Genomic DNA, 15,000 nt, shown 5'->3' on the forward strand with positions numbered 1-15,000 from the left:
ACAGACAGACAGACAGACAGACAAATAGACAGACATGAAAAGTGCCAGATTGAAACAGATAGTGTCAGCTTTGCAAAAGCAGCAATTTAACCAACCGCTTAAATTACTTTCCAGTCTTCAAAAAGTTTCTCACAGAAACATACTGTACCAAAACACTTTTAACTGAGACCAATAAAATCACGCCTGTTTGGGAGGCAACATTTGAAACGATAAATCGCATGCCCCAGAGACCATAGATAGAGCAACATGTCTGCTAGAGACCAATCCCTCCAAACACTTGAGTCAGATTTATGTTTTCTTTAATCTCGGCAATGTACAGTCTGTCTTTGGGTTTCTTGCAGTAAAAAGTAGACCACAGCAAGAAATCAATCGCGGGAACCATCTTGTTGTAAATGTTGCGATTTAATCTTGTCCAATCACCATGAACAGCATGCACTCAAACACTCAGAGATACAAACATACAGACAGACACAGAAACAGAACAAAAAACACGCACGCACGCACGCACGCACGCATACATGTACACACACACACACACACACACACACACACACACACATTCACGCACACACACACACACACACACACACACACACTCAAACACACACACTCAAACACACAATCCTGTAACGCATCCATTTCATGCAAGTCTGTTTGAGTAATATTGCAAAGTTATGAAGAAGCAGTAAGAATATGCACAACTCATTTATAATTTCCTGGCTTGTTAATTTGCAAAACTCCACACAAAAGTATTGGTCTGTTATTCCAAGATATTGTCTGGCAAGTCTGGGCATTGGTTTATCGTGCTTTGACTCAAATGCATCTTCGAAAACGATGATTGGCCTCAATAGTTGCAGATCAGTGTTTTGGAAACAAGTGTTTTTGACTTGGCTTGACAATAAAAGTGTTTTCTGTAAAAAGTATGATTTTGCACCAGTATTATTGAAGGACCAATGCATTTGGAACAATATGAATATTCAATTTAAACATAAATACCTATTTTTTAAAGATTTTATTAAACAAATTATTTCATTTGTAAAGGATGTTATGAATGAAAATGGTATTTTTACTTCTTTTGAAGATTTATGTCAAAAAGTGGGTTATAAACCATCCAGACAGTTTGAATACAATGCATTATGCACAGCACTTAAATCCAGACGTACAGACACATTACCATATCAATATTTTACATTGCAGGATTTCATTGTTAATGGTGGTAATATAACAGCAAAGTTTATTAGAGCATGTTTAAACAACATGGGATTACGATCATCGAATAAGTGTTAAGTTTGTTATGAATTAGACACCCTTGAACATTTCTTTTTTAGTTGCCAAGAGGTGATGAAGGGTTGGAAAATATGTAAAGATTTTGTTTGTAAGAAAATACATGTTGCCATCATTTTGAATGAAGAAAATGTATTTTTGGGTTATTTTAGGGAAAGTTTGAAAAATGATTATATTTATTTTGTGAATTATTGTATTTTAATTACCAAAATGACCATTGGAAAATTTAAATAATGGGAAAAAGTTAGATTTGGGTGTATTATTGGAAACTGAGCTGAACCATTAGGAATAAATTTATGTTATGATTATTTTTATTAATTCATTTAAACATATTAGTTTATTGATAAAGTTTGTTGATTAAAAATGTACACATTTGACTGAGAAAAGAAAAGACCTATGAAGAAGGTTTGCTCCAAGCCACAAAAAAAGGAAAAAAAGAAGGAGGCAAAAAATAATTGTAGTAGCGAACCTGCATGCAACTGAGGTTTACAAAACATAAAAAATAAAAAAGAATCAGTAAGAATACAGATTCAAAGAAGCAAAAATATGTAATTTTAACAATAGGTCCCACATAAACATAACATTGAATAAGACCATCCCTCCACTTCCATACATACCAAAATTCAACACCCTGACTGCTTCCATTGCAAAGTTGAAACTTTTGGGGAATGAATTTCGCAGTTTAACACACGTACGTGGCTGTTAAGAAAGTGATTAGTAAACTTCACAGAAATCATCTAGGCTGCTGATTTGTGGTATGTGTGTAAGTGCAGGGGTACCCTTATCCCATGTAAATGCCTGGCCAGATCTGAGATAGTGAGCCGCTTCGTTTACACGAGAAGGACAGCGCCTTTGATCTCCTCTTTCAGTCAATACTTGTAAGTGCGTCTGGGTCAGACGGAATTCCAAATGTATATTCAACTCCCCTCATCAGATCCATTCTTCAGTCTGAGTCCGGTCAAAAAATAATTGTATATAAGTGCGAAACATAAAACGTAAGCTGTAAATCACAAGAGAAAGACATTCCAAAATATAAATTCCAAATATATATCCACCTCCCCTCATCAGATCCATTCTTCAGTCTGAGTCCAGTCAACAGTATAATTTTATAAGACCGAAACATTAAACGAAAGACATTCGATTTATGTCTCCCTAGCTCGTAGACTTTAGAAAACTAAGGTCGGGTACCAAAACCACAGCATCTTCGAAACTGTAACTCACTCAAGCCGAAATCCGGATCTTCGACGCCGGTGGGAATTATACTCACAGCCATAAATAATGTGGCAGACGGGAGGTGAAGACAGGGGGATGTCAGTCTTAGTAGTCTCTCGATGCTTGCTGTTTATCTTCATAAGCTATGCTGAGAGCTTAGTTGGTATGTTGCATGCAGTCTTGAACTTTTTGGGGGATTCCGCTCGTTCTTTGTGTCTGTCTCCCAAACATTTTTTTCTCTCTCTATCTCTCCCTCTCCCTCTCTCCCTCTATCTCTTTCTCCGCATCTCTCTCTCTCTGTATGTCTCTATTTGTCGCTCTGTCTCTCTCTCTCCCTCTCTCTCCCTCTATCTCCCTCTCTGCATATCTCTCTGCATCTGTCTGTCTGTCTGTCTGTCTGTCTGTCTCTCCCTCTGTCTGTCCCTCTCTCTCTCTCTCTCGGTAATTTGTTCTTATTTTACCTATTTTTTAAAGCTCTCGTTTTGTCTCGTAAACTGTGTCTCCTGACAACGCTTCCCTCACAACTATGCCAACAATGATGAACCGTGTCTCGCCAGATGAGCCAAACACTCCACAAATATGTGGCAGGTTTGTGTCATTGTTGGCACATCTTCAAAACAAATATGTTAGAAATGCTCCAATGACATGCATACATGTATAAAACATGCAGAAACTACAGCAATCCCTTGTTGTGTCGTGTCGTTGCTGGTATGCTAGGTTTTGTGTCTTGGCGCTATTTTGTTGCTGTTCTGTTTTCTGCTCTTTTGTTTGTGTGCGTGATAATGTCTTTTCAGTGATGTTTTGACTGTACAAGCCTTTAACCAATATGACGTTTTATTCCCCCCTCTGCTTCTTTACCTCTGTAAACTTGTAGAGCTAGTTATTTTTCGATAATGACCCAGCAACCAAACAAATAACGAGCCAGCAACAGCCTGAATCCTCGATAGTGCAATGGGTTGAGAAGCTGTTCTGTTTCGGTACTACTTTTGCGACTGAAAAGTTCCGAACGCTCTATACGTACGAAGTATACATCTCTGGAGCAAACAATACAAACATACTGCATTTAAATTAACAACTACAGGCCTGAACACATGAATCTCCATATAAAATCCATGAGTTCGGTTGTTTTCTGAATCTAGATCTGCCGTGCACAAACCGTTCATCACAAGCAAATTCCCAAGGCAAGTAACTCATACTCTAGCGACAAGAGTAGTTCCCCTTCTTTTAACGCAGTTTCTTCGACAACACTGACTGCAATCCGACGGTCAGTTTTCAACAATATATCATTTTATAAACAGATCACACGCAACCAAATGCACACATCTCATCAATTTAAACAACATAAAGCGGTTTCATACACTATTTTCCCCAGAAAACTGAACTTCATACAGTGATTAACGTTGGAACACGGGTGCAAAAGTTCGTCTGCTAGTCCCATTTGACGAAAGAACATTATCCTAAGCGATACTAAAACATAAACAGAACACACAATATCTGCCTTTACCGCCACAGCAGAATAACAGCATATCTGTGTACTTGATTTTAGTCCAAAACAGGGAAACTGACAAGAAGTGTTAACAGAATGGAATGATTTGCACGGAACTATACAACCGCGCATTAATCGATCGCCTGCGCAGGTTGACTGGTTGAGTGATTCGGATTCGATCAAACTTTCGCACAAAAACTCCTGTTTTCTTTGAATAACTGAAGAAAGGAGGAATAAAGAGGTTACACACCTCGTCTCAGTGATTATTAAAAATAATGGTCTCAGTTCGCGGTCATGAAAAAGCTCGCTGAAGCTCGCATTTTTCATGATCCGCCAACTTCGACCATTATTTTTAATAATCACTGAGACTCGGCATGTAACCTCTACGTATATTGTTGTTTATTCTGTTGGCTCTAACATAGTAAAACTGCATGTCGCTGTTGTGTTTCTCTCTCTCTCTCTCTCTCTCTCTCTCTCTCTCTCTCTCTCTCTCTCTCTCTCTCTCTCTCTCTCTCTCTCTCTCTCTCTCTCTCTCTCTCTCTCTCTCTCTCTCTCTCTCTCTCTCTCTCTCTCTCTGTCTCTCTCTCTCTTACTGTCTCTCTCTCTCTTTCTCTCGCCCCTTCTCTCACTCTCTCTCTGTGTCTCTGTCTCTCTCTCTCTTACTGTCTCTCTCTCTCACCCCTTCTCTCTCTCACTCTCTCTCTCTCTCTCTCTCTCTCTCTGTCTCTCTCTGTCTCTCTCTCTCTCTCTGGTTGTCTTTCTTTCTCTATGTCTATCTCTGTCTGTCTGTCTGTCTGTCTGTCTGTCTGTCTGTCTGTCTGTCTCTCTCTCTTTCTTTCCCTCGCTTTCTCTCTTTTTCTCTCTCACTGACTCTCTCTCTCCCTTCCTTTTTCTGATTGCGTGCAAGAGCAGGTAAGTTATGAGCTGCTAAGACCATTCAGTAACTCTCCGAGTCGGTTTGATGAAAATATGTTTGTCTGGGTGATTATTGTGGACTGCTGTGTCTGTTTTGTTTTGTCCAGTCCATGATCATGCGCTACCACCAAAACGCTTATCGTAAACCGACAATGCTTCTGCAGGGGCTCACATCCACGTCGGACATCGGACATACACGGATATATTTTCCAAATGTCCTATACATTTTTCATGCAAGAGGACATATGTCCTATTGTTTTTGTCACAAAGAGGTCATTGTCCGATTATGCTTTCATTTGATCGGGAAAATGTCAGTACTTTCCAATTTACAGTAGTTTGATTTGCTACGATGTGTCTCTCCAAGCAGACAAAACCATGCTGTTAATGTACGTTTTGTTGCGAGAAAAAAAAGGTCCTATTTCATTTTGTTTTTTCGGGACAAATGTCCTATCGCTTTTGCATTGTTCAGGACATTTGTCCTATGCCATCTCTCATGGATGTGAGCCCCTGCTTCTGCACGACTGTTATAGCCTTGCATCAGAGTAAAAGCTGACAAAGCAAAAGAAATCAATCAAAAAAGGAGACTCACCCGAATTCTGCGCATGGCTGCAACAATCTCCACCCTGCTGCTTGGCCGGGGTACATCCAGAGTACCGATGTACTGAAACACACAGCAAATTGGCATTTGAATATTTACTGCGTTTTTGAATGAACTAATGGGATAGTTTGAATGTACTGAAATATGGCAAACATGGGAATTAGAATCTTCTGTTCAAAGTCAAATCTGAATGTACTGAAACACACCCGAAACGGGTATCTAACTGTGAATAAATTTGAATTGGGATTTACCAACACCACCCCACCCCCACATACACGCACTCAAACACATACAGACACAGACAGACAGACAGACACGCGCGCACGCACGCACGCGCGCACGCACACACACACATACACACACACACACACACACACACACACACACACACACACACACACACACACACTGAAGCTTGATGACAAAAAACGAACTCCACATCGCACACAAGAGACATGAGCTAATTACATAAACACCAAACAGATTTCACGTGCGAACGCAAGAAATAAGAGTCAGCAAATTTTGTTTTAAGACACCTCGCATATGAAGTGGGCAGATTATCTATGTCTGTAAGCTCGGAAAGCTTACACACACACACACACACACACACACACACACACACACACACAACGCTCAATCACACACTCACAACAGCCGTTTACACTACCACCAAAAAATCTTACACACGGGACATAACCCAATTACACTAACCCTTTGCGCTTCTCACGACGTGCAAACGCAACAAATAAGGGTCAGCGAGACCTGTCGCATCTCAGCCTAAAATATGGTGTGGGCAGATGATAATCTCGCCGAATCTCGTCCGCCTCCATGGTGATTCCACGAGATTTACGAGGTCAGAGGGAAATTAAAGAGCAGAGACTGGCCCGTCTATTCTAGCTAAGAATCCATTGGTGTTTTTGGAGATGACCGCCCCACCCACCCCCCCTGCCCCTACCCAAAACCCCAACCTAACCCGTTCCCTTCCTCTCTTGACAAGCTGGTACAAGCTGGTAACACTACTGGGATTATCAATCAAATACGTGGCACGAAATCAATGCATAGGGAAAGTGTGCGTGCGTGCGTGCGTGCGTGCTTGTGTATGTGCGTGTGTGTGTGTGTGTGCGTGTGTGTGTGTGTTTGCGTTTATGTGTGTGTGTGTAGTGGGGGGGGGGGGGGGCGTGTTTGTGTGCGCGTTCGCAAGAAACAACAAGGGCTGAGATAGCCAACGGATTTACGGTTGTAATTTTCAACTTTTTTTTTAAAAATTATCCTGCTTGTCACACACACTTACATTCACATGCCATAATTGTCCCCAGCAAAACTGTTCTTAAGAACAAAACAATGGCTGACAAAAATTCCCATTCACTTTCACAACATAGGCTTGTTCCATGTCTTTAAGAAATCAAACTTCGGCAGGAACATAAGAATTTCACAAAATTCAATACACAACGTTATTGAAAACGCATAAAAGTATTTCCTTGTGTTAAAAAGAAAACACCTTCTTGCAGAAATTTCATTTACCTAATCTAGATTTTCCTTCCCACGCATGAGAAATCTCTGACCGCCTGTTCTTACACACTCAGAGCCTGGACGTTGTGATTTTGTGTCGAAGATAAGGGGAGAGGTGGGACATTGCCTCCTAGTCAGGTCATAAGATGTGCCTGTTGTTTAAGACTGCCCTGGGATGATGTTATTTCATGGAATGGGCAAAAGTAATCACAAGAACTCAGATTTTGACACAGATTTAAGAGGTTTGGAGGGAGGAGTAGAGAGGCGAGAGAGAGAGAGAGGGGGAGGGGGGGGGGAATTAAAATATTTGTAAGTTCAGAAACAATTCTGGTGTAACTTCTGCAATAAATATGTCCCCTGGATATGCAAGCAACTGTCTCTGCAGACATTGAATGCAATGGGTTTCAGCATAGAATATCACGTTTATATAGATCTGTAGCTTGATACTTTTCAGGCTTCTGGTGCCCGAAAGTGCGCTGATTATATCTCGGGGCAATATACCAGTACGGCCAACATTTGATGCAGTTTAACTTTTTATGTTCCTTTTTGTTCTTTATCCCCCCCAAAAATTTTTTTTTTTTTTAAATAAAAATAAAAATGTTTTTAAAAAGATTCCGTGGCAATAGAAAATGCTGATCAATTTGCTTCAGTTGATACACACAATTGCTTGTATAATCTCAATTGCTAAAAATGGCAAGTTCGATTAGGAAAAAACCCAACCATTGATAAGGTAATGTTTGAAGATTACTTTAAACACGATATCGATTTCCGGTATTAGTATAGGCGTTATTTGTATCATTAATATAATTGTTGATATAAGTTGTATTATCATACATGTATACTGGAAACCGACCGTGAAACACGGACATAGAAACTCGCGCTAATTGATACCAATATTGAAACAATTGTGATGAGTATATATAAAGCTTAATAATTGTATACACTAAAAAGAAAAACAGAGCGATATTGTTTTCGCGGGATTTTGCAAGTAACTATACTCTATTCTATTGATGTTCATGCACACCCACAACAGACTGTGAAAGGATACAATATCAAGTGGACGAAACATAATCATATTGTTTTTTTGTTTTGTTTTTTTGTTTGTTTGCTTAACGCCCAGCCGACCACGAAGGGCCATATCAGGGCGGTGCTGCTTTGACATTTAACGTGCGCCACACACAAAACAGAAGTCGCAGCACAGGCTTCATGTCTCACCCAGTCACATTATTCCGACACCGGACCAACCAGTCCCAGCACTAACCCCATAATGCCAGACGCCAGGCGGAGCAGCCACTAGATTGCCAATTTTAAAGTCTTAGGTATGACCCGGCCGGGGTTCGAACCCACGACCTCCCGCTCACTGGGCGGACGCCTTACCACTAGGCCACCGTGTTGCGGTTATTGTTGTTTTATGGTGATGGAGTACAAACACGCTTGCATGATTTCTTCTCATACCCCCTTGGGGAGTGTGTGCGAACAAGGGGGGGGGGGGGGTTACTGGGATATTACAAAAATGTAATTTCTTGCTTCGCTTTGCTGTTGGCAATAGACCACATGTTGGATATTACTTCGTTCGTTTCGCCATATTGGATTTCATGTATTAAGTTTGCAAAGATCTTACCATAGATTGTTTCATTTTCGTATGGAATCTGGTCATTGTCAGAAATCATTTATTATAGAGAGAGAGAGAGAGAGAGAGAGAGAGAGAGAGAGAGAGAGAGAGAGAGAGAGAGAGAGAGAGAGAGAGAGAGAGAGAGAGAGAAAGAGAGAGAGAGAGACTGATCGAGAGAGAGAGAGAGAGAGACAGATCGAGAGAGAGAGAGAGAGAGAGAGAGAGAGAGAAAGAGAGAGAGAATGACACCTGGCCGTTATCAGAAAACCTTTATTATAACGAAAGAGAGAGAGAGAGAGAGAGAGAGAGAGAGAGAGAGAGAGAGAGAGAGAGAGAGAGAGAGAGAGAGAGAGAGAGAGTCTCTCTCCCCTCCTGTTTCGCTTTACCCCCGCTACGAAATCAGAATGATGGAATTAGGCAGCTTACATTTGTTAATACCTTTTCCATCATCCTAAAATCTCACCTTCCTCCAAACCCTTATCTTATTCTTCTCACTGTACTGCCATTAATAATGATCCTGTCAGCCTACTTTAAACTGACTGTAGAATATGTGTAATACAAATGAAATATTAATGAACACATGCTGTGCGTCTCTCTCTCTCAGTCTCTTTGTTTTTTTATCTCTCTATCTTTCTACATATTCCTATCTATCTCTTTCTCTCTATCTTCTCAAGAAAACTCTCTCTCTCTCATACACACACACACACACACACACACACACATATACATACACACACACACACACACACACACACATATACATACACACTCACAGACACAGAGACACAGAGACACACACACACACACACATACACACACAATCACATACACACACACACAATGAAGAAATGACAAGTCAGACAATTGCAGACAGCGACAACAGCACTTTATCCTCCGGCCGTTACCTCCCGTTGCCCCCATCATTTCCTCCTCACAGGAGCTGTCCCGACTCCTACACTAGCTTACCAAGGAAATTGCGCAGACGAGCGCTATTCGGACAAGGTCATTGTTTTTTAACGCAGACAAAAAGTCACCAAGCTGACATACTGAAAGACATGCATAAGTGAACGTACAGACGCAGCCAAGTTTGGTCTCTGTCTGTCTGTCTGTCTGTCTGTCTGTCTGTCTGTCTGTCTGTCTGTCTCTCTCTCTCTCTCTCTCTCTCTCTCTCTCTCTCTCTCTCTCTCTCTCTCTCTCTCTCTCTCTCTCTCTCTCTCTCCCCCCTCGTTCAAAAGCCCAGCCTTAAATCTTTATCCGTGTAAAATAAAGTTCAGTCTCAGACTCTGTCTCACTGTTCCTGTCTCTGTCTCTTTTTGTCTCTGTCTCTGTCTCTCATAAGTGGCTATGGCCTAAATGAGTAAACAATCCAATCCAATCCAATCCAATCTGTCTGTCTCTCTCTCTCTCACTCTCTGCGTACATGCAGACAGACAGACAGAAAGTTCAGATAAATTGTCAAACGCACAGACACACACCCACACCCACACCTATATACCCAACCTAACCCAGGCCTAACTCTCTACACCTAGCATCCCCCATACACATTCAATCCTTCACTCACGAAAAGAAACAGTGTCTTCGTCTTCAATAAACAAATACTGTGACGAAGGGCCGTCACTCTTAATGACTGTAGAAAGACTCTGACAGTAACGGTCCCATAACGGAAGTCTAAGGGTGAACGAAACAAGGGGAGGAGATCAGCGTGAATCAGTCAAGGGCAATAAACATCGATCCGTTTGATGCTCAAGAGACAGTCTTTTTACCCTTCTGGTGGTCTCAGTTTGGCAAATGGACACCGATTTCACCTCACGGTCAAGGCTAAGACCACGATGCCCCTTATAGACCATCTACTCAATGGAACTCTCTCCCCTCTCACATTCGCCACTCTCAGTCAGTACAGTCATTCAAGCGAGCCTCAAAACTCACCTCTTCCAGAAACACAACTCCTAAAGTCGCAACATTTTGCCATCCTGTTCTGTAACGGTTCCATCTCTATTCAGCTTGTTATTTTTGTCTTTTGTTTTAAATTATTATAAATATAATTTTTCACTGCAGTAGTCCTTTAACTTTAACCCTTAGCTGTAAGCTAGATATGCACAAGTCATGTCGGTGCCACATAATGCTGACACACATGTTCCTGTGCATAGTTTATGGATAACGTGTAGTTGGGAAGTTAAGAGTAGAAATAATTAGTATTTAGTGTAGGAGGAGGGTTGGGGGTGGGTAGGGAGGGGGTGGGTATGGTTTACTTTGAGCAGGTCGGTTTCAGTTTTAATAAACAATTCTAGAGAATTGTGTATCTTATATTTGAGTTTTTCGTGTTTTAGACATTGATGCATTTAATAGTTTTAACGAGTTGCCTTTTGTTTTATCATTCTGGTGTTTATCTAGATGTACTGTGTATCTTATAAGAAGTTCTTAAAAGTTCGAAGTTATTTTAGCATTTTTTATGGTCTTAACAGTTAAACATGTATTACGTTATCATTAAGATTCATGCTTTGTTAGCACTAAGCAGTTGTTTTAATCAGTCTGGTTTTCTCTTGTTTTCATCTTATGAACATTCTAAATGTTAGACTAACTTATTGTCTTGTACAGAATAACAACTGTGTGAATGGTGCTATACTGAATGAAAGAGTGTGACATGAAGTTCTTGTACATCATTGTAAAGAGTGTGAATGACGTTTTAGTTTAGATGTCAAGCGCTTAGAGCAAGCCTTTTTAACGAAAGTTTTTGATTTAGCGCTATATAAATGTTCTTATTATTATTATTATTATTATTATTATTATTATTATTATTATTATTATTATTATTATTATTATTATTATCTGTGGGGATTTTTTCAGACTCCCACCCCGAACCCTTTTTAAGACCCACATCTAATAATAATATATATTGATGTACATTAATCGAAGAACAAGCACACATTCCTTTCCTTTGTAATAATGTTATTTGTGGGAAAAAAGAAAAAAACAAGTCGCGTAAGGCGACATTACTACATTTAGTCAAGCTGTGAAACTCACAGAATGAAACTGAACGCACTGCATAGCACGCTTTTCTGTACCTCTCTTCGTTTTAACTTTCTGAGCGTGTTTTTAATCCAAACATATCATATCTATATGTTTTTGGAATCAGGAACCGACAAGGAATAAGATGAAATTGTTTTTAAATCGATTTCGGAAATTTAATTTTGATCATAATTTTTATATTTTTAATTTTCAGAGCTTGTTTTTAATCCAAATATAACATATTTATATGTTTTTAGAATCAGAAAATGATGAAGAATAAGATGAACGTAACTTTGGATCGTTTTATAAAAAAATTTTTAATTACAATTTTCAGATTTTTAATGACTAAAGTCATTAATTAATTTTTAAGCCACCAAGCTGAAATGCAATACCGAAGTCCAGCCTTCGTCGAAGATTGCTTTACAAAAATTTCAATCAACAGATAGCGGTCTCGCCTTTGCCCTTGTGCTGCTGGACCTTTCCGCGGCCTTCGACACGATCGACCATCAGCTACTCGTCGATCGCCTCAGTTCCACGTTCGGCATTCACGACACCGCCCTAGCCCCTCTCTTGGTTCCGGAACTACCTCCAGAACCGCTCTCAGACTGTCACCACTGATTCGTTCTCCTCTCAGCCTGTCCCTGTCCGCTTCGGCGTCCCACAAGGGTCTGTCCTCGGCCCTGTCCTTTTCACCCTGTACACCCAACCCCTCTCCTTGGTCATCGAACGCCACGGCTTGAACTACAACTCTTTTGCCGATGACACAAAGCTCCAGAACAGCGCCAAGCCGGAGGACGTTGACCATCACCTGGGATCCATCTCCAGTTGTTTCACTGACATCAAGAACTGGATGACTGAGAACAAGTTGAAGCTGAACAGTGAGAAGACGGAAGCCCTTCTCGTTGGAACACGACAGAAGATTGCTTCCCTCACTGTGACCGACCTCCAGCTGGATGACGCGACTGTTCCATTCTCCCCTGCTGTCAAGAGCCTTGGCGTCTTTCTCGACTCCACTCTCTCCATGCAGACACACATCTCCTTCATCATCAAGACCTGCTTTTTCCACCTACGACGCATCGCCTCCATCCGTCGCTACCTCACCCACGACGCCTGTGTCAAGCTGGTTGTCTCCCTCATCTTCAGTCGTCTGGACTACTGCAACTCCCTTCTGGCTGGCCTCCCCGCCTCATCCATTCATGGCCTACAACGAGTCCAGAACGCTGCTGCCAGGCTGACGTTGAGGAAGACGAAGCGAGACCACATCACCCCCTACTTCGCTCCTTGCACTGGCTCCCTGTCAACACCCGAATCTCCTACAAACTGTCCACTCTGGTCTACAAGTGTCTCAACGACTCTGCTCCCGAGTACCTTCAATCCTCCCTGGACCTGTACACCCAGCCCTCCGACCGTCCCCTTCGTTCTGCTGCTGACCCACTCCGCCTTCACATCCCTCGCTCGAAACTCGCATCTGCTGGTCAGCGTGCATTCCCCTCCGCGGGCCCCTCCGTCTGGAACTCCCTGCCGCTTGAGCTTCGCCAGAGCCCCTCTCTTGACGCGTTCAAGAGTAGGTTGAAGACTCAGTTCTTCCCGTAGCTGGCTGCGACTTTCATGTTCGACGTGATGTGTTGTGCCCCAAAAGACATTCTTGTGCTGTGCTCTGTGAGAGGTGTTTTCTTTGTGTTTAATATTATTTTGTTTGGACCTAGCTATTGATGTGTACATTGTTGTTAAACAGTTGTTTGTTGTATGTGTATCAGGGTTTGCTAGTGTGTGATAGGGTTCGTGTCCGACTGTAGATGTTAGTTTCTTTGATAGTCCTGTGTTGACCACTCTTCGACAAGCGCTTAGAACTGTACCCACGGAATACGCGCTATTTAAGCTTCATATTGATTGATTGATTGAAGTAAAAATGAGGGTGTGACAGTGCCGCCTCAACTTTTACAAAAAGCCGGATATGACGTCATCAACAGTATTTATCAAAAAAATGAAAAAAACATCCGGGGATATCATTCCCAGGAACTCTCATGTAAAATGTCATAAAGATCGGTCCAGTAGTTTGGTCTGAATCGCTCTACACACACACACACGCACAGACAGACACACACACGTACATACACCACGACCCTCGTCTCGATTCCCCCCTCTACGTTAATACAATTAGTCAAAACTTGACTAAATGTTAAAAAAGACATTTTCTAATGAATGTCCGGTCATAACGATTGTAAATGTGCCTTCACTGTAAGACACCCCTATTTTTTAACCTGCAGTTGAGAGTTTTGGGGAGACGAGGAGCAGGGGGGAGGGGGAGGCGGAGGGGGGGGGGGGGGGTGTAGGGATTATTCCGTGACATTCCCTACTGTCAGATACGCACATTCTGTGTGGCTACTTTTAAGTATTGATTCAATATACCCCAAGGCCGAAGCCAAGCCAACACCAGTTTTCAGTTTTTTTAAAAATTGCTGCTGTGTCGTTGATTGCTTTCGCGGAAAATTAAACACACATTCAGGCCAAGGTCATCCCATAAGTCAATGTGACACTGACCTAACTGAACCAACCCTTTGAAAGATCAAAGCGTTGAGAGAGGATTTCAATTGCTCTCTCGTAAGGTTTTCACAAGATTGGTGTTTTTTTCGGCTTTGGGCCCAGAGGGTTTTGAAGCCGACAGAAGAAAAGTAACTTGCATCCCCAAAAACAAAATGAGGATTTACACAAACACATATATATGTAAAGTAAGCAAAATCAAAGAAAATGAACACTCAGACAAATAACACTACAAGGCGAGGAAGAACATTTTTGCAGTTCGTTAATATATTTTATATATATATTTTTTTTATATTCTATTAAAAGATAAACCAACACAAAGCAGGAAGGCGGAAGGATGCTCGCATTATGTGAAAAACCCAGGACATATTTATCAGAAAATGATGGCGATGGTTTCCAAGTCGAGGTAAAAATAACGGGAAAGAATAATACTAAAATAAACAACAACAAGTCGCGTAAGGCGAAATTACTACATTTTGTCAAGCTGTGGAACTCACAGAATGAAAGTGAACGTAGTCCGCCGCTAGTGCAAAAGGCAGTGAAAGTGACGAGCCTGTTTGGTGCTGTAGCGGTTGCGCTGTGCTTCATAGCACGCTTTACTGTACCTCTCTTCGTTTTAACTTTCTGAGCGTGTTTTTAATCCAAACATATCATATCTATATGTTTTTTGAATCAGGAACCGACAAGGAATAAGATGAAATAGTTTTTAAAACGATTTCGGAAATTTAATTTTAATAATAATTTTTATATTTTTAATTTTCAGAGCTTGTTTTTAATCCAATTATAACATATCTATATGTTTTTGGAATCAGAAAATGATGAAGAATAAGATGAACG

The 15,000-nt window shown here is 41.1% G+C and overlaps 1 protein-coding gene across 3 annotated transcripts in view; it reads right to left on the reverse strand.

The window, feature by feature from the left end:
- Positions 1 to 15,000, reverse strand: part of LOC138948776 (carboxyl-terminal PDZ ligand of neuronal nitric oxide synthase protein-like) — a 296,420-nt gene that overhangs the window by 101,428 nt on the left and 179,992 nt on the right. For all 3 annotated transcript variants that reach the window (XM_070320388.1, XM_070320386.1, XM_070320387.1), the window contains exon 2: positions 5,487 to 5,558. In XM_070320388.1, coding sequence (XP_070176489.1) covers positions 5,487 to 5,558 — 72 coding nt within the window. The remainder of the gene's footprint in view (positions 1 to 5,486; positions 5,559 to 15,000) is intronic.

The sequence above is a fragment of the Littorina saxatilis genome, linkage group LG15, assembly GCF_037325665.1.
Source record: "Littorina saxatilis isolate snail1 linkage group LG15, US_GU_Lsax_2.0, whole genome shotgun sequence".
NCBI classification, from domain to species: domain Eukaryota; kingdom Metazoa; phylum Mollusca; class Gastropoda; order Littorinimorpha; family Littorinidae; genus Littorina; species Littorina saxatilis.